Below are 24,341 nucleotides of genomic sequence, written 5' to 3'. Positions count from 1 at the left end.
AAAAGCCTCCCTGGGGAAATATAGGGAAGAAAACAGTCAGTTTGTGGCTGGTCTGTTCCATCGCCCCAAAGGACCTCCTCATAAGGATACGGGGCCTGGAAATGCATGTAAATATCTATATATACATATGCACACATACACACAATTCATTGAAATGTCTTTATAGTAATGCTATTATTAACATATTTCATCTCTGAAAAAGTAACAGCCAAGTTATTTTTGCCATGTCCTTCCAGTTAAGCTAGTTTAATCAAGAGGGAAGACATCAGATTTCGGAATCATCAAGCACCCACCTAGGCTGACATTCCAGTGGGATCCTGCTGCCAATTCCAGAACTTGAGAGCTAGTTTGGTGTAGTAGTTAAGGTGCTGGAGTAGAAACTGGGAGGCCATGTGTTCTAGTCCTCCCTCAGGCATGACATGGTCTCTCAGCCCAACCTACTTCACAGGATTGTTCTTGTGGGGAACACAGGATGGGGAAGCATTATGCATGCTGCCTTGAGTTGTACAAAATAAAGATGAGATATAAATTAAGAAAATGTCCAGGTTCTGCCACTTCTCATGGTCCGATTCTTCTTTGTTGGGTATTGCCAAGCATAATAAATACAGTCTGAGACATCAGCTCATGGAACAAACTGCCACATGAAGGGGTAAGTTCATCACTGAAAGCTGGATGGCCATCTATCAGAGATGCTGTAGTGGATTTTGTGCTGAGCAAGTGATTGGTCTAGATGATGTCCAAGGCACCTTCCAACTCTACTTCTAAGCAGTTTCTCAACCAAAGCGACTTTAAGCTGTGTGGACTTCAACTCCCAGAATTCCCTAGACAGCCATGTTGGCTGGGGAGTTCTGGGAGTTGAAGTCCACACAGCTTAAAGTTGCCCAGGTTGAGAAACACTGGCCTAGTCTCTTGCATGTAGGCAGTACTGTGCATTTGCTCCACAGGGAGAGGGCAAACAAAGCAGCAGCAACAGGATCAGATAACTAAGCAGGCTACAGAAAATCAACTACTTTACAATCTAATGTAGCCAAGTGAAAATAATCCGGGTCCAAACTCCACAACCAGCCTTTCCACTGCTGACTTAAAATGCACCCTAGTTCAGTTCAAAAAGACATTGTGAACATAAATGCCCAAATGATAATGTTTCATCTTTTTAAGAACTAAACTGATGCCGTGGTTTCAGTCTGCATGTTACACCATCAAGTGGCCTCAAAGTTCCCATGTCTAGAACTTTAAAGCTCTGTGGCGGAGCCAACTCAAATTCAAACCTCTGCAGAAACTTGGCCATCAGCACTTTAGCCTCCATCTGTCATGAAAACAAAAAATAGAACAAAGAGTAAGATTTTTTTTAAAAAAAATGCATGTTAACTTGTTCTTCATTCAGGGAGTGATCTTTAGCCCAGGGATGGGTGCTTCCTTCATCCCTTACTGTTGCCTGGGACTGCTAGGAGCTCAACCAACATCTGGAATGTCATAGACCTCAACACCAGCTCTAATCTTCCAGGCTTTTATTTATCAAATAGCTGCTCACTGCAACTGTCAAGACTCATGAGTTTTATACCTTCGGCCTTTGTTTGCCTCCTAACAATTTTACTTCAGCTTCCCTTTTTCCCCACTCCCCCACCCTGTGGAATGCTCACCCTGGTGCTGGGATAATTAGCAAGAAGGGAAATAATGTTTCTATTTACATTCATTGGAGAGGTACGGATTACAAGAGAGTAAGCAGGCACACAATGGGGAATACACAGATCTGTTTGTGTAGTGCACTTGCAACTCCCAGTCCCGAGTGCGAACTCTTTCAATGTGTATTCCCCATTATGTGCCTGCTTACTATCTTGTAATCCTTTCCTCTCCAATCTCTCTGCTCTGCAAGCGGGGGGAAAAAAGAAAAAAAACAGGTCAGGCACAGGATGTGTACTGACTGTAATGGCAATCACATGACTGAGGGATGCTGCAAAGATCATAAATGTGGGCATTGGTCGTAAAGTTATTTTTTCAGCAGTGTTGTAACTTCGAACAGTCGCTGAATGAGGCAGTCAGTCAGTGAGGTCTACCTGTATTTTATGATATAATTCTTTCAAGGTGTGCTAGATTACCTTTCCCAGGTAACTGCCAGTGTAACTAAAGATGGAAAGATGATTCTCTTCTTTATAGTTTCTTATCATTATTTTAATGGAATTTAACTTCTTCCTTTCCACAAATGTAGTTAGAACACATACAGGTAGTCCTTGCTTAACAACCACAATTGAGACCGGCAACTCTGTTGCAAGGATCGGTTGTAAAGTTACTTTTTCAGCACTGTTGTAACTTTGAATGGTTGCTAAACAGGGCAGTCGTTAAGCGAGGACTACCTATAATTAACAATTATTTTATCCCAGTTGTTCACCCCCAACTGATGTTTAACTAATTTCACAAGTCTAAAACTACAATGACTATGATGTTTCCAGCATGAGGACACAGTTTAAATGCAATGTTCACAGAACACAGCACAGACTTTCTCATAAAATGTACAAATATTTATTTATTTATTTATTTAAACCATTTATATGGCTGTCTTAAACCAAACTCTGAGCAGTTCAAAACCCAAGGATAAAACAATATATACTATCAGTTACATAGAAATAGTAAAACAAAACGAAAAACCCCCCAAAACAGACCTCGCGCCACAGCTAAACTTTCTGATGTACCCTCTGAAAGCCTTCGATTCATCCCATGCCAACCTCACCCTATCTAAATATGCTAAGTATAAAGCAAGCCCATCTCCTTGTTCAGATTAAGCCCTGAAAGTGACGAAAATGTGTTTAAGGAATAGAAAAATGAATTTGAAGATTAGATGGCGCAGCTTTAATACTGCTGCTCCACCAGTTTTTTTTTTCCTGCCTGCAGATGTAGCAAGATGTAGCAGATGCGTTGCTACCTAACAAGCAGGCATTTTGAAGGGGGTAGGTGAGATTTTAAGGCAAAATAGATGTGCTATGCCTTGTGGAGGTTGAACACATCTATTTTAGCTGCTGTATTTCAGCACTGGGATCTTGGCAGGCTCTAGAGGCTGGACAAACGGGCCAGGAGCATATGCAGGTCCTCTGCCTCTCTTTTAAAAGGAACAAATGGTACTACTGGAGTAGGCATTCTTAATGCAAATATCTTACTCACCTGGGCAAATAACTGTCCAATACATGAGCGAGGTCCCAGGGAAAATGGGAAATAGGAGAAATAAGGCCTAGAAGAAATCACACAAAGCAGTGAAGAATTGTTTAGATTGTGGTATTCAAATAAGATACTACAACTGTTTAGAAATGTTGTCTTATAGAGCACACCTTCATTTTTTAAGAATATATATTATTTGTGCTTTCTGCACAGTGAGGGTAATCATATTTACTTTTTTATTTCTCCAAGAAAGTGCTGCATAGTCATTAGGATTACAGACTAATTTACCTAGTATTTGTGTTTTTAATAGTGGCTTGATTTGCAGTTTTTTGGAAATGGTAGGTCTTTTCTCTACGCTGTAAAAAGCTTTTTTGTTAACTCCCTTCTGATCAACCTGCTATTAAGTAAAGAACAACGGATTGGTTCAGGGGTATTTTTCCTAGACATTTAGCAATACCAGTAAGTTCCAGAATGTTGTCAATGTTGACATTTACTTGTAATTTTAAGAGATGATAAATCTAATATCCACCAGTAATTCTTAAATTCCCAGTAAATCATACATTCTAATGTCATTCACCAGTTTAGATATGGAGCACCTGGCACAACAGACAGAAGTTATCACCAAATGGGTCCTCCTATTCCAACAGACTTGTATATGCCTTCCTATACTAGATAGGGCTTCATCCAGCCCCAGGAGACAGCATCAAGTAATTGCTCTAAAGAAGGGATGACTCGTATCACTTATGCAGGAAAGACATGTTTATTGGAGCAAGTTAAGAAGAGCATCCTATTTGAAGATTCCTCCTTTGGCTATGGAAGGTTTATGGTATTTTCTGCTTGACCTTCTGAAAGAATTAGATTTGTATACCAAACGTTTCTAATAATTTTGTAACATTTCAAACACTCAGATAAAAGAATTTTAAACACAGAGGCTCACCTTGATCTGCCTTTGCTAAATCGATCAGGATCAAAGGTCAGAGCATCCTTGAAATATCTTTCCATGCGTCCCATGATATATGTACTGAACTATTAAGGGAAGAGAGACATTGGCAGAGATAAATGTAAAGCAACTTGAAAACAACTGTGGCTGTTCACAGTAAGAGGCAAAGGGGTACTTTAATGAATTTCTAATGCTTGCCTTTGGTTAGCCCTACATAAATCCTTGCTGCTTTTCTGATTTCAGGATTAAAAAATGTAAGTGATTATCCTGTCCTTGGAAACTGTGTGCGCGTGTGTGGGTGTGCATGCATGTGCGTGTGTAATCCAGAGCAGTTATAGCCTCCCTTTCACTAGATCTGTTCAAAGGTGACTAGACAACCACCCATTCAGTAAGCATGTGTTGGATTTAACATCCTAAAAGCCCCTTCTAACTCTAAGGATCTGAGCCTAATCTAGATATAAAATCCATTTATGACATTAGTGGGCAACTGACCAGTCATTTATTTATATATAACATTTACTTTCTACTCTTCATCATTAAAATGGAATATATGACAGTAGACCCCAGGGACTCACAATCAGCGTGGTGTTTGCTGGAATGTCGATTCCTTCAATCACATTTTTCTTCTCTGTCCAGCGCATAGTGCCTGGAATCGGTGGATATAACCGTAGGACTTCTCTGAGAACCTGTAACAAAGAGCCATCCTTTCTTTTAAAAGTTGGCATAATTTTGCAGAAAGGAGAAATATTTTATATCACAACTGTTTGCCCACTTTTCATTAAAAGTAAACTGAAGGCCAGATAAAATGGAGCAAATGGTACCATGCAAAATTACAATAAATTAAAACTATGAAACAACTACAGAAACACATTAAATGATATACATTCAACTCCAAACCTGGGCAGATAGGTACAGGTAGTCCTTGCGTAATGTCCACTTGTTCAGTGACCATTCAAAGCTATGACGGCACTGAATGAGTGGTACTTACAACTGGTCCTCGTAGTTGTGGCCATTGCAGCATCTCCACAATCACGTGATCACCATTTATGAACTTCACTACCAGCTTCCGACAAGAAAGTCAATGGGGAAGCTGGCAGGATGATGCAAATGGTGATCACGTGACCGTGTGATGCTGCGACAATGCAGGATTTGCCTAACAATGGCAACTGGGACTGCCGGAACTGCTGCCATAAATCAGTGCAGTCATGTGAAGTTATGACCACGTTTCTTAGCAACGGAGTTCCCAGTCCCAATTACTGTTATCAAGTGAGGACTACCTGTAAATCATTCATTGTTGCCAGAAGCTAATGAGATTCAGTACTAACCAGTATGGACATCCAAAACGCTTTCAGATGAACCACCAGTTTAATGTACTGAGAGGCTTTCAGCAAGCATTCTTCCTCAGTTCCCAATCACGACCTGCTTGCTATCAGTGCAGCTGAGAAGGAACTGGGGAAAGGAAATCTACAGTCTCCCTGTACTCACTGTCATAGGGCTGGTTAAGGTATAATCTTAAAAGGTATTGTTAGAAGGTTGGGGCATGTAGACATTTTTATATATTAAGACATTTAGATGTTTAAACATTTATCTTTATATATTGTATAATATGAAATAAAAGCAGGCCTAGCAAAATGCCAATATTCCCTTTCCTGTATGTATGGTTAACTGTATTTTAGATTATCAAAAGGTTGCATTCTTGAGGATGAGACCTTTAACACTTTTCAAAATCTCAAGGATGTGTTAATTGCTGACATGGTTTGCCTCTTCCTGACTGGAAAGGCAGCAACTCATGTAAGCAGATAAACTGTCTTGACCTGATAGTCTCTTCTTGTTCAGATGACCCCTCACGAAGAAAGATAAGCGGTCCTGACCTTGTTTCTTAGGGATGTATGTTTACATATGGCTGTTAACACTCAAGGTGATAGAAATTAGTTTACATACAGAAAGGAAGAACCTTATTTGGCATCAGAGAAAGGGGTCCTGGGTAAGGGGAGGAGTATGGATCAAGGTAACTGGCTTTGATTGGATCAGAAAGTCATGACATCTTAACGTGGGTTTGAATGTAACAGAAGGTATATAAGGTACTGTGGGGAGGGGGCCCAGCGCGGCCGCCCACCTAACTGCCTGCTGTCATTGCTTCTGCACTTGGGTGAAGAATAAATCTCCTAACTTCATGCAATTCGTCAGTGTCTTTACTCCCGGCTCAGAAACGGACTTGGTAAGATAACTTTTTCTTCCAACAGTAGTTTAGTTTTATGAGAATAAGTCCAGCCACCTCCCAGGCTTCCTTTTCTTCCACAGGACTGGGAGGAATGTTTTGGGAAAAATGTCTTACATTTTTTAGACTGTTTAGCTTGCTTTTTACCTGTTCCCAAACAAAGCCATAATTTGAACCTACAGAAAGTGAATCAACTCTGCCTTTCCTCATAGGAATACTGTCACACTAAAAAGTCCACTATTGTGAATGCAGCCTCTTTACTAGACATGGTCAAACATCCAAAATATGTATTTCCATCAGGGAGTGCAGTCTCTCACACCAGACTATCAATATGCATCCCCACAAAGGAAAAATAAATGCTCTGGGTCATGTACAGAGGGAGATTGTCTAGCCCTCTCTCTGCTAGATATAGAAAAATGTTACTACTACCTTAAAGAATGGAAACCGTTGATGGACTATTTGCAAAATGCAGGTGGCGTGAAGCTTACATGGGGATTTGAAGATTAGATTATAAATGTAATGGGATATGTTTAGACAAAGAAGTACTCCTATTTAATGTATTAAAAACTAGCACTTATGATAGCCTTATTATTTCTAAGACCAGAGATAGATTGGAAGTTATCTATTTTTCATATCTTTTTTTCTTTTACTTTACCTCACTTTTCTTTTTCTTTATACTTTGTATTTCAAACTTTCTTTTTCATTTCTAACTTTTAAATATGTATCTTTAAAATCTTAATAAAATATTATAAAAAGAAAAATGTTACTTGTTTTAAAACAAGAAACAGAAGTGCTGGACCAAGGTTAAAAAAGGATGAAACTACAATCATTTCCCACGGCCTCTGATTCAAGAACTACACAGATGACTATACACAGTGCATTCGCTTTAGGAGCTATCCAGGTCCTGGTGCTCAGTGGTTGTTAAAATTCAGGAAAAGAAGCAAGCTTTTTCTATGGAAAGGGCTAAACATATAGAAATAGTATTAGCTTTTTAAAAATGTCTGTTCTGTGCTAGACTGAAGTCTTGTAGTTTAATGTTCTATATTTTTGGTGCAAGTAAAAGAACTATATTTAATTCCAGATTTTACTCAGGGCAGTGCATGAAGTTACAATGTTGATCTTTGATCTTTTCATGCCTTGGAATAAGAACTGGAATTCTCTCTCCAAAATCTCTTTATGAAGATTTGGAGCAGCCTTTTGTAGCAAATCAGTGCCACTTTGTGGTCTGCCCAGAGCATTATATCTTCTATTGGATTTTTCTTGTTTAATTACATTGCAGTTGCAGTATCCTACGTTCTGAACGGCTCTCTAATATAGCTTCTTCAGTATTGAAGGTTTTCACTGAAGTACCTAAAGATTTTTTTACATTTTATCCTCTTTCTTTTCTTCCTTCTTCAAATTTTGATTGTCTCTTTTGAAACTGGTTGATAGCTCAAGAATGGGCTGAATCCCCTAGCTACATGCCTCTATTATATACTGCGAGGTATTGGCATTATTGAAATTAATTACTTTTGTATTTTTAACTTTTAATTGCCAAAAATTAAAGTGCAGGTTGTGAGTGCCCTATCTCTCTCACACATTTGGGTTAGGGGGTGGATGCCAGGTGAGGTATCCCTTGGAAGATACGTGAAAGCAGCTGCCATGATGTTACCCCGAAATAGGAGCTGTGAAGGGCTTCTGGGAAAGGAGTTCTGAGATCTCCAGTCTTCTACCCTATAGGCTCAGCAGTCCAATATACCCAAATATAACAAAGACTAGAGATGCCCTCCAACACAGAAGGTCTTCAATCCCTCCTGTGTCTCTCCCAGTGAAAAACACGAAAGGAAAAATAAGCTCTACTGATGCCTTCTAAGCCTGAAAAAATGGGGGCAACCTTCAGACAGTTGTGAATCCTTTGACATAAGAAACATGTCAAAGAGCCAGTTCAGTGCAGCAGTTAAGGTGCTTGACTTAGAGACTGAGAGTTCTAGTCCTCCCTTAGGCATAAAAGCTGGTTGGGCGACTTTGGGCCAGTCACTCTCAGCCTAACTTATCACACAGGGTTGGTGTTGTAGGGAAACAGGAGGTGGGAGCATTACGTGCACCATCTTGAGCTGCACAAAATAAAGGTGGGATATAAATCTAACAATAAATAAATAATAAAACATTTCTTTTTTATTTAAGCTGCTGCCACCTTTTTGTTTCATCCCTGTTCTAAGAGCTGCTGCACCAACCAACCTGCTTCCAAACATGATGGCCACAGAAGAAAAACCAGCATTTGGGAAGAAATGACTAATGCTTTCCAGTCTCTCGGTGTAGTTTTCAATTTAAAAAATGGATCCTGCCTTCTACTTCTGGACTGCCGGAACCAAGCAAAGAGAAAAGAAGCAGAACATGAATGGTAACAGTATGCACTCCCCACAGGAAATGAATAATAGTTATAGTCACAATTATAACATCATAATAAATTACTGCATTATAATGCATTTTTGAATTCTATACTTATAGCAGTGGCCAAGTCTTGAGCCAAGAGCTGCCCCACTCCCATTGTTTCTGCCCGCCTGGCACATGCTCCAAGTCCCTTCTATTAAATGTTGTCATCTTACAGAACCTTGGAAGCATGCTTTCTCTGTCACAGCCCCCACCCTCTGAACAGCTTCCCCCTAGAAATACGGACAGTGTCCTCTTTCCTGGGGTTCCAAGAAGCCCTTAAAACGTGCTTCGGTCCCAGGCCTGGGGTAAATGTGTTTAGAGGGGAGAGAGTTGTTGCACTTTGCTTTAATCTTTGTTTTTAGTCCAGGCTGTCTTGTTTTATGTTTTTATTTGTTTTAATTTAGCACTATATTCTGTAAGCTGCCCAGGGTCCACTGGAGTGGGTGGCTATATTAAATCTAAGTAATAATAATAATGTCGTATGTCAAGAAGAGTGCAGTAAGTTGTATATCTAGCATTCTAAGCAAGAACAATGTACTTATTGTTCTGAAGATCAGCACCGGGTGCTAAGATTTCATTTTAGAATTAGATGTTTTTATTGAGATTTCATAGCATTAGAATCCCAGAATGCCCTTCTCATGGCATTTAATGATGCCAAGAGCCACATCTCCAAATTTCTTTTGGAAACAAATGTATTGCTCTTACTAGCAGGATAGAAGCACAGGAAGGTGAGGTCAAAATTCTGGGTTATCTGTAGGTTTATTATTCAAATGTACCTGTGACAAATATTCCAGCTTCCCCAGATCTTCATAGGCAACGTCCCTCTTCACACCAATGACTTCATCGACTTCAGCCTGAAGTCTAAAATGAAAATCAGGAGAAACTTGGTTTAGTCAAAACCACAACTGACTAATTATGGAAGTAGATAATGCTTCATTTGATGAGACTAGCAGTCATTCATATAAAGTCATTTCTAATTTGTGTCTTTAATTGTGTTATTTGCTTGCTTTGTCGTATATAGCCCAGTCTCATGATTGGGGTGGTCTACATATATAAGTAGTAAGCAAGTAAATAAATTAAATAAATAAATAAATGCCTGCACATATGCCACCCATTTTCAAGAGTCAAAACAGTTAAATTTCCTTCTTAGTTCTGTGCCCCCACAGTTTCTCATACAGATTGTCAGAGGGTGGGAATGGATAAGAACAAAGCCAAACCCACATATGCAGCTAACAAATGTAGAGAGTGCTGTTTATTGCTATGCAAGCTTAATACACAGGGTATTTACAATAATTTTAGTGATAAGGATTTATGTGTGTGCATGCACGCATATATACATGTACATACATACATATAGAGTGACAAAATGTATGTGTAAATACATACACTAACAAAATCTAACTATAAGGTATACTAACTGAATTTAACTGACTTAAATTTCTTCTCCTTTACTTTATAGTCTGCTGGGATGGACGGCTATAATAAATTTAATATAAACAAACAAAAACGATTAGCAGTGAGTTTCTTCCTCTTCCCATCTACAACACAGGACTAGGAATGCTAACTTCTTAATGCACACTTGTCCAGCTATCCAGCACCTGAACCATTCTGAGTTTGCTCTGCCACTGTCTACGGTCCAGGGTATGTTTTCTTTTCTGCTGGCTCTTTTTGCAGATTCCTTCTTTGGCTTCAGCTGCCTTAGGCTTCTTCCTGGTTTCTTTTCCCTGGCCATGGATCGTCTAGTTCCTGGCTCTCTCAGCCACTGCTTCCACTGTTCACGTTCCCATCCCGCTGCCTTTCACTCCAGCAACCAAACCTAAACATACACACACTTTTTCTTCTGTCTACCTGCTTTGGCTTCTTATACTTTCAAAACCTGCATGCCAGATTGCAGGTGATTCTAAGGAGTTTTAACTTTCCCCCCATTTTTTCTATCACTGCCTACATGCCTAAGCTGTGCACCTGAGAGTCGGACCTTTACAGAGGAAAAAAAAAAACACTGACCTTGACAATCACACATAACATTTTTCTATTTCAGGGCAGTTCATCCTTCCACACAGATAAGCATCCAAAAGTTCTACTGCTGATGAAGACTACCTGCTTCCAAATACAGTTAATTTCCAACATATCACAATAATCAGAAAGCAAAGTATATGCAGGATGAAAGGATCATGGGATTCAACACAAGCCAACAGGACAATCTGAAGTGGCCCCAAACCTTTTTAAAAAAAACCTTCAGCCTGGGAAGTATAATCACAAATAAGTTCAGAAAAGTGGACAATACACCAGCATACCTACTTTGCAACTATTTCTGGGTGCCGTGATAATTCCATGATAGTAAAAGATAACTGACTGGCAGTGGTCTCGTGACCTATGGAAAATAACAACTTATTAACTGAAAGAAATACAATTATAGTTTTAAGTAATCAAATTATAAGACAGAGTACTTAGTCACTGCACTGGAAATATTTTAAGTTAAATATTTCCAGTGCAGTGACTAAGCATTGTTACCAGGAATAGTGAATTTTTGACATTAATAACACAATATCTCACCCCCAAAATTGTGTTGTTGTACCAGAGTAAAAACTGACTCAAAGGCACAGAAAATATACTATATAAAAATATAACTATCCATGCCCAACTGTATCAATCAGTATTTACAGAATGTGTCCAAAGAAAATTCATCTTCCAGTTGTCCTACATTTTAAAACATATGTCAGGGGTTTTTGTTTATTCTAAGACAGACAAACATGGAGCATACACTTACAGTTCAGTGAGCTTCTGAGTAAATGAATCTTTCCTCGGCTACTGAGTTGCAAAGCTGTCAAGCCAACATCTCCCTTACAGGATCTATCTGGGCAGCTGCAACTCAGTAGCCAGGAAGAAAAGTACAGAAGAATTCATTGAGGAACTAGCCCATTCCAAGCTCTACACAGCTCCAGCCTTTGGATAATGGCACAAGACCACAGGACAGTGTAGCTGATATGGGAGTAATGTAAACACCTTGTGTAAAGTGCCCATGGTCTTCAGCAACCTAATTATAATTTCAGTATGAACGCCATTATGTTTACCTGAAACTTAAAATGTCTAAGCAATCGTGTACTTGGAACGCCGGCTGTCATTGATACTTGCTTCCATGACAAAGTAAGAATCTATTCAGTTCAATACTGCAATCTGTACCCCACACTTCCCTTTCAGGATAAGCAAGATTATGCAAAGTACAGAGAAATATTAAGAAATAGTAAACCAAAGAAATTAAGTCATAAGGAAAAGGGAAGGAAATATAGGTCAATCTAATTTGTACCAACTCCTCTCCATACCTTTCTAGCCTAGCAAACCATCCTTGCTTTCATGAAAACCGTGCTTAGCTCCAGGCACTGCCTTTTGTTCTTTAAACTTCCCACTTTCTCTTCTTGATGATTTCATCAGCTCCATCCAACCATGACTTCTGTGGTCTTCCCCTTGCTCTTGACCCATTTGCTCTTCCTTCATGTATTTGTTCTGTGATTTGATCCTCACTCATGTTCTCTAGATGACCAAATAACTACTATGTACTTCCTTTGCATTGATTACTCACCTTTGTATTCAGTCCACATTTATTCAACATCAATATACTTTTCTTGTTTTGTCACACACATTTCTTAAGTAACTACTTCCCACCAAACTCTATGTAACATAGTGGGGGGAAGCATGCTCTTATATACAGCAGTTTTCATTCCTTTCGACATTCATTCCTTGCAATGAACAATATACTATCCACTACTTTTCTACCAGTATTTGCCTATCTTAAACTTTTTCCATCAATTTTCCTATCTTTAGTATGCATTTTACTAAGTTACATAAATTCATCTGATTTAGTTTTTCGCCATTCATTCATTTTCCTTGTCAATCACAACCACTTCCTTTTTCATACTCTCCATCAGCAGAACTCCACATACTGTTGTGGCACATCATAATTTTTTTCACTCTGTACCTAGCAGATTCCACATCCTCTTCCCTTATATCCATTTCTCATTCATTCTGTTGGGAGGTTAATCTATTTTCTAATACTCTTTGTGTAGGACTTGAACTTTCTCTTCCTGCAATTGTTCTACTTTTAGAACAGACCTATTTCTTTTTTAAAAAAATAATTTTTACTGATTAAAAAAAAAAGGCAATACAAACTAAACCCAGAAAGGAAAAGAAAAATAGAGAGAGAATAGAAAGTGCTAGAAAACAAGGAAAAAAGGAAAGAGAAAAAAATAAGAAAAAGACAAAATAAATATTTTAAAAAGTGGCTTCTGATCTTCATCAAAAGTACAAACAAACTTAGTAATTGTTCACCCCCATAAGGTTACATGCAAGTATCTCTTCTTCCCATAACCCATCCCCTATCCATATGCAAATCCATAGATCATTCACATTTCAGTCCTGGTGTCAGCAAAAAGTCCATAAGGGGTTTCCAGAATTTTATAGAAAGTGTATTATTTTAACTTTGATCAAACAAATCATTTTTATACTCCTTCCTCTTGCTTTTAGCAACCTTGATCTTTAATTCATTCAGATGTTGTCATAGGATTTGATCTCTTCGCTTTTTCCCTCCCATCTCAAAGGCTTCTTTGAGGCTTTAGCGAACCTCTTTTGTAAATCCAGTAAGGAGTCATTAAACAGGTCATCTCTTGGCTTATTATTTGCATTTCCGCTTTAACTGTCATCTCTGTCTTCTAATCCACATTTTTTTTCCAATGTTTCAACAATTTCTTTATATTCTAATATTTCTGTATCAGATGAGATTTATTTCAGCTCTTTATCCTCTAGCTCTTCCAAAGTACTCTGTTTCACATCTGTAATTTCTTCTTTAACATCTTTTGGACATAGTCTATCCATAGAAGCAGACATCATTGCTGACATTGTAGCTAATAGTTTCTGTCCCTATTCTTCAAATATCTCCTGGAGTATTTCAAATGTCATACAATTTTCTGTCATTTTGTCCCAGTGCTGACCAAAGACAAAGGGCAACCCTGTCTCTCTCTCTTTTTTCCTTTTAGGCCTGGAATTTTTAGTTCCCTCTAGTGTCCAATTTCTGAAATCATAAAATCTCAAATTTCTGTTATGACGTAAGGTAGTTCAATTCCCACGGTGCTGTTTATTTATATAATTATTTCCAAAATCTTATAGCAAAAGTCCTAATATTTGAAATTCATCTGGTCCCTTAATTCATTTATAATTTTCTTGAATTAAAAACTTATTTAGCTTTTTGCTGTTTATTTCAAATTCTTTAAATTCTTAAACTTATAGTTAATCTTTCTTTTATTCTGGAATGAAGGTAAACTCACCAGATAGCTTTGCAAACTTCTTGTTTTGAAGATCTCTATTAGCTTTAAAGTACTTAAATATGTAATTTCTGAAAGTGATTCGAAAGTGAGGTTAGCAAACCCAGTGTTCTTAAAAAGGGTCTGCCATGGTTGAGAGTGTGGCTTCCCTTTGTCTTCCGGCGCTCAAACCTGTGGAAAACCGCTATCCTGTGATCTCCTCATGAGAAGCAGCTGTCTAGAGCACAAGTGGGCAATCTCCCATCCTCTCCTCATCTGGAGAGGTTCTGTGGGACTGTTCTACTCACCGGTCCTTTGGTTGTGGCCACAACATCATCTCCACTCATTTGGAGACGTACTAGCTCGCCATTCCTCACCCGGAAGAGACTTTTTTAAAAATGGATATTCATCATATAGTCACCATTCTCATTCATTCTTGAGTCTCCAAATGGCCCAAGTACTTCTGTATTCTCTCATTTTGTTCTCCTCAATTCATTCATATCCCTTAACCAAATAATTCTCTCTCCTGAATTGCATTCATTCAGAATGTTACACAATTTTCCCCCAAACTTCCCGTATCCTACTTTAATTAATACTGGAGCATTAGATACAACAATGACCAACATATGGATTCCTAGTTTTATATACATCTATGACACTTAAACATCACCAATTCATACTATCTCACTTACATTTTAGCCCTTTCATTGATAATTAAACTTAATTTCCCTGCAATCCTACTCCACAAGATCAGGCTACATTTTTTAGTTCTACTGTATCCTTCCCTTTTTCTTAGTTTTATAGATAGACCACAAATCTATTTAATTTTCTTTCATTCATTTTATTTGTTAATTTATGCTCTTTACCATTTACTCTCCTTACATTCCAAGTCACAATCTTCCACATCCTGCGGTGATGTGATGGAATGGAATTGTGAAGGCCGAGATCAGGGAGACAAACATTTTCTTAGCTCACCAGAACCGTGTGGGAGGATCAAGAGGATGAGACTGGCACCTCCCTGAGGAATTCACACTGTTGTGGCTGGAGGACTTTGGGAACTGGGGTTTTAGTCTGGGAAGATTCTTGCTAGAGGTTGTAGCTAATAAACATAGCTGATCTGAATTAGCACTGTCTACTGTCTCTGGAGTTCCTTGGGCTAGGCCTGACAGGTGATCACCACAACTTAGTTGAACCTGTGCCACATGCAGCATTCCCTGGTTACATTAAAAGCAGTACTAGACTTTTGGCCACTATGTCCCAAGCCCAACCAAAGTCCAATTTTACCCCAGGCATGCTCCTATCATTTCAAGTTAGTACCTCTAATTGAAAGCCTATTTTGCAAGCCAACTGCTGCCCATATCCCACCAACTCAGAAGTACATACAGTGTACTGACATATTCTTGGAAGACATCTTCTTCGTTAAATTGGAATAGTTGTATATTAAAAGTGTGCTTGATTTACAAACCTGCAATAAAAAATGTGACAAAGTTGTCCACCATATTTTCATCATCAGATTCCTCCTGTTCTGTCACAGACAAGAAAGAAACAAAAGAAAGCATTATACTTCTTTGAAAGGACATCAACACAAGTTCTGCAGCATCTAAAAAATACAAACCTACCTTGGAAACATAATTGGGCTACTCAGAGAAATACCACATGAACAAAAGGGAGGAGAAATTAAAGAGTGCTATTTATTATTCCAACTCCTATTATTCTAATTCCAAATGCAAGGCACTCAAGCAGAAAATAATTCTCAAAATATATTGTAAAAAAGGCAATCTTATGAAATCCCATTTTGACATTCTTTTTACTGATGAAAAATTGAATTAAAAATGTCATTATAAAAATGGGCTATAAGTACACTCATAGTCTTAAATAGTTCATTTTAAGATTCTGAAAAAGCTTCTACTGAAGAAATTTGAACTTGAAACACTATAGTGTTTTGCCTCCTTGTGCTCTTTTCTAGGTTAATTCTATATATTGTTAAATCTTGATTTTGAGGACCTTGATGGAGTGGACAAAACATGGAATTGATCAAAATCTATTCCAACTTACATCATTTGCATAATGACATACACAAATGGTGCAAAATTATGCAATTTGCATTATTTACATCTTAATGTCATCATGCAAATGATGCAAATGACACAATGTAATTTCCTTCTTTGCATTGTCATAATGATTTTGTCTTTGATTAACTGAACTTTTGAAAATAATGGACACTCTCTTCCACTAGTTCACAAAAATAAAGGTTTTTATTAACTAATTTATAAAGCCTTTATAAAAAATTCTGTGGAAATTGTGTGATCAAGCTTCTAAAAGTAAACCAAAGCAGAACACGCAGAAAGAGATGTCTGTAACTTTGACATGTATTTATATCCAGAGCCAAAAACACTGCAGGATGGCAACAATAACAGCTGCAGTCTACTACATCTGACACCAAGCTGGGAAAGGCCAAATAAGTATGCAAACAATTCTGCGCTAAGAAAAACAGCACATACCCCTATTCCTGTGAGTGTATGAAAGGGCGAGAATGTGTATAATGGGCTTCTTTCTTCTCCCTAGGCCCACTTCAGTGAAGCATTGGTGCCAATTGTGGTAACTTGCATTTGTAACAGTCAGTTTGCTTCTTTATGTGATCTTGCCTATGTGCATTTTGAGTTTTCTGTTATAACTTTCCTTTGGTCCAAACACTGTTATTTGGCTCATTTACTGGACTGAGCTGCTTTTCATGGATGCCAGGTTTTCTGCTATTGGTTAACTAATTGTCCTTCAAACAAGACATTCTCACTGTGTAATCCATCCATAAAATGGGTGTCTTCCAGGGATGTATTGTTTGGAAACCTGTGGTAGGGCACCTGTAAGCTTCTGGAATGTGAACCCAATACATTGTGGCTTACTCTAGAAAATCATAACTTGGTATAAAATATGAATTGAATCAAAGTGACAAATGCAAAGTTATTAAGCTTCTTCCAGAAAAAAATCACCTACCTGCACCCTTCAATATCTGGGTGAGAATATCTAATGGGACGGGTTCTTCATTCTGGATGGCCCTGCGCCTTTGTTCGATACACTCCTTTCCAGTGCGACGCAGCAATCTGACACTTTCACGAACTTCCCGCACCACTTTTCTATTTCTTGGCAGATACTAAGCAAATAACAAGCATTGTCATAAGAAGGAGGGCATTTCTTAACATTGTTATTAAGAAATTGTCAGCATGAATCCTGATTGTTAAACTCTAAATACATTGTTGGCTCAAATTCTAATTAAGAAAAAATAGACCACAATTCCTACAAAACATTATCTAGCCAGAAGCAGTGCCTGCAACACAGAACTTTGGAAATACATCAGTCCACTTTAATATGGGGTTGGGATTTGTAGTCCCAAACATATAAATGCTTCCTGAACACAATTTTACTATACTCCTGTTTTCCCGTTATTTGTTTCATATTAGGCATGTGCAAAACATTCAACATACAAACTATTCTGTGCACAGATCAGGCATTTCTGGGTAGTCCATGCCTGGACCAAGTCATACATAATTAATTCAGAAACATACTTAGTCCAGGCAGATCCTACTTCAGACACATTATGGCAAGACATAGCTCTCTGGAGAAGGCTCTAATGCTGGGAAAGGTGAAAGGAAAGAGAAGAGGGTGACCAGCAGCAAGGTGGATAGACTCAGTTACAGTGCTGATGGGGATGCCATTGGAAGAGCTGAAGGCCAGGTTAGGAACAGTTCATCATGGAGAAAATCTATCTATGTGGTTGCTAAGAGTTGACAATGATTTGATGGCACATAATCAGACCCCAATTCACCCCAAAAGTCTGGTCAAATTTTGAGCTACAATGTGTTTGTTCCATGACCAGTATAAAACATATTCCCTGTGTACTCTCCTTCTTCTTAAGCCTTATGCCACAATTGCATCTCTTGCAGTTCTGACTCATCTCATATCCCTTCCTACTCCATAAATACAAAAACATACTTATGTTGTTGCTGTTTTTAATTATATACCTTCAATCAGGAACTTAACAAGTTTTCTCTTCTCCATTTTGATTATAGAGCATCTAGCCTGATTTCTCCAAGGCAGCACCCTCCAGATGTGCCTCCCTAGCCAACAAAGCCAACACTGGGGGTTATAAGAGTGGTAGTCTAATCATATATGGTGTCAGCTCCACCGCTGAGCAAGGAACAGACAGAAGGCAACTTGCTCTAGCAACCCAGAGAACAGTATTTCTTGGCTCCCACGGGTGGAATTTCTGATTGGATTTCTGATTGAATTTCTGATGTTTGCAGTATAGACAAATAAAGGCCAGAATATTGTGCAAAGGCCACACCTACATTTGACCAACATCAGGGCAGCTTTGAAAAAGGAAAGAGAAAAGTCTGTACTGACCTGGAAGAATGGATTTCGTGCCTTGCTCAACCCTTTCATGACCATGGTTACTGCACGAGGAAAAGGTGTTTGGTCAGAGTGCAGAGTGTTCAGTTCCAGGCCAAACGCCACCTGATAATATTGAGAAAGATGAGCAGAAACATCTCTTTCTTTATGGTTGCTTGCTTCTGAGAATAGCAACTATATATAGCAGTAGCTTAATACAGTAATGTAAAACTCTACAACCAAGCAAGGGATGCAGGAAGAACAAGCTCTGTTTATAATATGGCATGCATCTTTGGTGGACAGTGTCTACCTTATCAGATGCTGGCTTGCTTTAACCAATTGAGATGTAAAGCCACGGCCAGATAAAACCACCTGCTGAAGTACAAACAAGAATCTTCCCCAGCCTTTTGCTTCTTTGTGAAACCTATTATCACAAAGCCCTTTTGACTATGGTCAAGTGCTGGCATCTGTATTAGAGACATTTACTACTTTTAGTGGGGGCAAGGAATTCATTTACTTTTGCAATGATGTCCAGTGCCACCCGCCTGAGCAGACTCATCACATCCACTTCAGTTTCTCCATCTGCTTTTTCATTCAGCACCTTCATGAGGTCTTCTGCTTGGTCATTAAAGGTTCCCATCAAACCAATCAAGTAACTGCAATGAAATATAAGCTACTTTCAAAAGAGCCTTTTCTTGTGTACAAAAAGGTAGATTTATAAATTAAGTCAAAAAAGACACTATAATACAATCCATTATGAATAAGGCAGATGTACACTATGAACTACACACATACTCCAAGACTATTTCATGTAGGAAACAGGACACAAGGATGTTCCCTCTGCTTTTCTCTCATTATCCTTATATCTAGACAACTATTTTAGAAATTGAAGTTTACTAATAAAAGATTATCTCCCATCCTATCTACCCTCCCACAACATTCATGTCTTCCTCCTGAATATTCACACAGGGGAACAGGGTACGAGAATAAAAGAAATTTCATTGCACAACCAGAATTTTGTGCAGTGATTAATTCTATCTGAAACCACATCTCTTAAGAAAAATACCAGTCTATTCCAATTATCTTTGTTTCCTTACTTTCGACTAAATGCTGGATCCATAATTCTTCGCTGCTTGTGCCAATGATTATAGTCACAATCAGTTTCCAAGCCATTCCCTAAACATCTGAAAAAGGAGAAAAAAAATTCCTGAATTACTTTTCAGCCAGTTTCAATAACCTATTCTGCCCCACAAAACCATGTTTGGGAGAAAAAACATCCCAGGGTATTTAATTTCCCTCTTACTTGCCAGCTTCCTCTCAGTGTAATCAGGCAAACTAAGGTTAACATTAACTGGAAACCATGGTAAATACAGTAGTAAGATCTCTGCTAAAAAAATTCCTTGCAATTTGGTGATGGTGGGTGTCAATGGAAATAATAAAAATAATTTATTAAATGTGTATGCTGCCCAACTCTCAATGACTCTGGGCAGCTTACAACAATTGAACAAAGAAATTACAATAAAATCAATAAAAATCAAAGATAAAAGATCTTTATCTCAACTTATTTGATTTCAGTTCAGGAACAGAAAGAATCTTGGTGGACAATACATGCTAAAAGCTTCCACTGGGTGAATACATTTTATTGATTCAACAGAATTATTCAACAGGAATTGATACCATTGACCATGACAATCTTTTAAAGTGCCTTATTGACCTAATGTTTACAGACCTTAGAGCTGTCTGCTGAGGACCTTGGTTTTGAGTTATGGCTGCTTATTCTGACAGTCTTGTTTCGTGAAACTTCCCAGGTAATCCAGCACTTCAGAGCTTGTTGTCGTGAATATACATCATCAATTAACACTGAGATTGGATAATATTTCTGATTTAAATAATTTTCATCTAAGAATTTTGCTATAGGTGAAATATATTTACGGAGCACTCTTGGGAATTACAAGGTTTTCCTGAGTACTGATCAACCATTACTGCATTTTAACATGTCATATATAACTTTGTATTAGCTTACCTTACACCAAACATATTGTAAAGTTGGCCATATACAATTCGGTTCTTTGGATATTGCGGTGACATCAGGTATTCCTAAAATTACATGCCTGGGATTAATTCTTTACTGAATACGTTTAATGTTGTCATAATATTAATCTGAAAATTAAAATTTTGGAGAGTATATATAGATGTTTAAGAAGAATTGGGAGCCCCTTCTATGGTCTCAGTTCTGAATGCAGTGTTATAGCATATCAGTATAAATATTTGAGAGAGAATGAGGAGTTTGAATACCTTGCTAATGCCTGCTGGAATGCATGCACCCCCTTGCACTCTCATGCACCCTCCCCAACCTGCATTTCTCGTGCACCCCCTCACACCCTCCCTGACCTGCGCTGCACCTCTCATGCGCCCTCTCCAACCCACAGCTCTTGCACCCCCCTCACACCCTGACTTTGGTTGTGGGAAGCAGGCAGGAAGTTGCCTCACCCAACAACCATGGGATTCAGTTAACGACAAGAGGGACTGCTGTCACTAAGCGATGTGGTCGTGCTTTACGGACCGCATCGCTTAGCAACAGAAATTCTGGCCCCAAGAAGTCATAAGTCAAGGACTATGCATACTTATGTCTGTCAGGTCAGTTTTAAAGCAAAGCTGCAAAGGGATGCTCAACTTTCACATACCTTTACTCCTTCAGGACTTAATATTAGTAATGAGACTCTGTGAAAAGCATTAAAACGTAAAACTGGTCCATATTTCTCAGACCTATGAATGCAAAAATGTGAGTTAGATTATATTTTTTTAGCACTTATATATTTATAAACCTTAAAACGCTAAATTACATCATATCCAAGTATTGTTTCTCCAAGAATGAGAATTTCTTCTATTCTACTTTTTATCAGTGTTTCATTTTATCAAAAGATTATTGGGCATGTTTTTTTTAAGTTAGTATTTTTATAAATTTAGATTTAAAATACCTAACGTATTTTATAAATTTGTTTGGTTTAAAATACCTAATAAATCTAAATGGAGTCTTACAACTCGAAATACAGGCAAGAAGCAACATAGATCAAAATTACTATAATTCAAAATAACTACTTTCAAGCCATGTGATTTTCTAAAAAACTTACCACTTCAGAAAGAGATCATGCATCAGTTCCTTGTTTTTCACCATTCTCCAAATGATTGGCAAGTGACCAAAGAAAAAACTGTAATATTTGAAAAAAGCCAGGATTTTAAATGTGCACAGCACAACCCAAACAGAAAAATACCATGTGATAACAGAGAGCCACTTTGGTCTAGTGGTTAAGGTACCAGGCTAGAAACCAGGGGACTGGGAGTTCTTAGCCCCGCCTTAGGCATGAAAGCCGGCTGAGTGTCTTTGGGCCAGTCACTTTCTCTCAGCCCAACTCACCTCACAGGGTTGTTGTGGAAAAAATAGGAAAAAGGAATATTAGGCATGTTCAACTGCCTTGAGTTATTTATAAAAATAATAAAGGTGGGATAAAAAATCTAAAAAAAAAGGACAAAATGGAGATTGCTACTGGGTTCCAAAAGGCAATTTCACAGTAAAATGCATAGTAAGACACACATGGTACAATTTTGTCCCACAGAAAAAGAAGGAACTGCAGGCATGCAGTTTACATGGGAAGGAACCCCAGGAAAAAGAATGTAGAGAAAGGCAAACAATAAAGCCTTAGTTAGAAGACATGAAAATGCATGCACTCCCCAGAAGTCAACAAAGAGTACAATATGTGGGTTCTGTCACCAGACAGTGGTACTTAAAAAGTAACTAGATTTGCTAAAGAAATGAATTCAAATCAGTTCTTATATGCTGGTTTTAAATCACTTCATAATCTAACAGTACAAATCGTGACGGCCCTTGCTTTATGCATAAGCAGCTCCAGGAAACTCCATGGGATTGGAACCACATTTGTTGCTTGAATTTAAAAAGAGCACTCACCTATCAGATTTGTCTGGGGTACTCCCTGCCACGGTGTTTTAAACTAGGAATCTACCATTGGGATTCTGGAAAAACCATCAGGAAGCTGTTTTTGACCAGGAGGATGGAAAAGTGAAATGAAAGCTTCTATCAGAAAACAGGGTTTATTGAAGTTACAGTGGGTAACAGTGAATGCTTCCAGAGAGAAAGCGAATAAAATAAGTATCCAACCCCAAGTCTGTCTTTTTTCTCATTAACGGATTTTCCAAGATAAGGAAAAATATAGACGAATTGGTAGAAAAATACAGGAGACTTTCAAATGAAAAACAACACTGGTTTAGCAAATATTAGCTATGGTATGCGGTATGCATGTTTGCTGTAAGTCACAGTGGTTGGATTCACACATCATACCATGCCACGGGCATTGGTTTACAAATTTCCAGGGACTAGGCTCACTCAAGAGACCAAGCAAAACCAAACAAATCTTGTAATGGCTTAGTGGACCTTTCTTCCCTGTATTTCCATACTTTGCCAGCCCAACAACCTGATTTTTCCATGGAATGCATTGGGGACTAATGGCCTTTCTATTCACCTAGTTGGGGTGGGAGCAACCGTCCCTAAATACTAACTTCCACCCACAATGCCTATCATTACAAGCGCCATCTATGCACCGACTCTGACCTGTAAACCTCATGGCTGAAAGATCTAGCCTAAGTTTTGCACTTCCCTGCTGCTGCTTCCCTGTCCTAGATCTGCAATAAGAAACCAAAAGCCAGAACTCTTTAGTGGCATTGTTGTTGGTCCTGGTAAAAATATTTATAAATTCAGAAATGCTACACTGTACAAAATTAATTCCAGACAGAACAAAAATGACTTTACTTTTTGTCCATGCAGCATTTAAAAACTCAAGGAAGGAAGGAGTAGGTACTAAAAAAAAAATCAACAACATCCAGAGGCTTCCAAGATAATTGAAATGTCATTCTATATATTTAGTTATTTTTATGATTGGAAGGAGAAATGGGCAACATCTGTTTCCTGGGTTTCAGCCCTTAGTCATAATATTTTTTGTGTAAGTGCCTTCGAGTCAGTTTTTGATTCCTGGCAACTTTGAAGTGGTTTGCCATTGCTTTCGTCCTAGGGCTGAAAGAGAGTGATTGGCCCAAGGTCATCCAGCTGGCTTTGTGCCTAAGGCGGCACTGGAACTCACAATCTCCCAGTTTCTAGCCTGGTGCCTTAACCAGCACACCAAACTGGCTCCATATTAGTTATAATATAAGACTCAAAATGATCACACACAAAGCAAAAAGAAGAGTGAAACATAATCTGAACAATATACTCTGACTCTGTATATACATTAACACTTCTGTACATTTGAGGCCAGGCTAAACTATCTTCTTCCTGCCTTATCACTGCCAACATGTGAATATTGGTTACCAAAATGTGCAAAAAAAAAAAGTGGGAGAAATGAGTGGTGGGTGCGGAAATAGAGCAACTTCTCTGATTACCCCTGCACGGGGCACTCCTATAGGGAGATCATAATGATGCAGTGATAAGCGATGCGGCTGGATCCTGCTTCTGCGTTTTCAGCCACTTAGGTGCCGGGAGCGCAACAGCGTGCAACTCCTGAATGCGGCAGCCGACCACGGGCTTCCAGCCAGGCGATCCACCTGAGGGAGCCCGCCTTCCCCAGCAAGTACCAGGAGGAGCACATTTCAAAGCACGGAGGCAGGGTCGGGGGCTGACTGCGCACCAGCCCTGCCGCCCGCAGCTTCTCTTACCTCGCCCTTGGGGCGCCGGGGATGCAATCGTATTTTACATGGACTATTTTAATGTAGCAACAGTAGAGGCCCAACATCAAAAGCGACACAACGAGCAATAGTTGCCACAAGCTCCACGTCGCTTCCATAACGGACGGCGAATCCAACGTCAGAAAACACAGGCCCAAAGCCAGCCTCCTCGCCCGCCCCCCGCTTCCCGCTCCAGGAAGGGAGCTCTGCGGGGTGGGCG

The 24,341-nt window shown here is 38.8% G+C and overlaps 1 protein-coding gene across 2 annotated transcripts; it reads right to left on the bottom strand.

Moving 5' to 3' along the window:
- Positions 1-42: 42 nt before the first annotated feature.
- CYP46A1 (cytochrome P450 family 46 subfamily A member 1) lies at positions 43-24,341 on the bottom strand. 2 transcript variants are annotated; one of them, XM_007433635.4, is made up of 15 exons: positions 24,113-24,341; positions 21,523-21,600; positions 21,076-21,157; positions 20,415-20,488; positions 19,489-19,575; positions 18,909-19,047; positions 18,407-18,517; positions 17,000-17,156; positions 15,474-15,533; positions 11,016-11,088; positions 9,494-9,578; positions 4,663-4,773; positions 4,085-4,173; positions 3,154-3,220; positions 43-1,306 (listed from the first exon to the last, which is right to left on the bottom strand). In XM_007433635.4, the coding sequence occupies exons 1-15, from the start codon at positions 24,238-24,240 to the stop codon at positions 1,154-1,156; spliced, it is 1,494 nt and encodes a 497-aa protein (XP_007433697.1). In that variant the 5' UTR covers positions 24,241-24,341; the 3' UTR covers positions 43-1,153. The 2 variants fall into 2 exon arrangements, 1 of the variants encoding a protein (XP_007433697.1); XR_015797691.1 differs by lacking the exon at positions 43-1,306 and adding an exon at positions 8,523-8,643 and having other exon boundaries at positions 3,169-3,220.

This window comes from Python bivittatus, unplaced genomic scaffold, assembly GCF_059951505.1.
Source record: "Python bivittatus isolate LINGU-HERP-01145 unplaced genomic scaffold, Pbiv_v1 ctg000580_np1212, whole genome shotgun sequence".
Lineage (NCBI taxonomy): Eukaryota > Metazoa > Chordata > Lepidosauria > Squamata > Pythonidae > Python > Python bivittatus.
Note: the sequence above shows the minus strand (reverse complement) of the source record. Positions and strands in the feature narration are given on the sequence as shown.

What these genes read in the sequence shown, in the direction of transcription:
- CYP46A1 (XM_007433635.4), bottom strand. Translation starts at nt 24,240, where the DNA reads ATGGAAGCGACGTGGAGCTTGTGGCAACTATTGCTCGTTGTGTCGCTT. An exon ending in CACTGGACATCATTGCAAAA is followed by an intron (nt 18,518 to 18,908) that starts GTAAATGAATTC and finishes CAATATTATCAG; the next exon opens with GTGGCGTTTGGCCTGGAACT. An exon ending in CACGAAATCCATTCTTCCAG is followed by an intron (nt 17,157 to 18,406) that starts GTCAGTACAGAC and finishes TTATTTGCTTAG; the next exon opens with TATCTGCCAAGAAATAGAAA.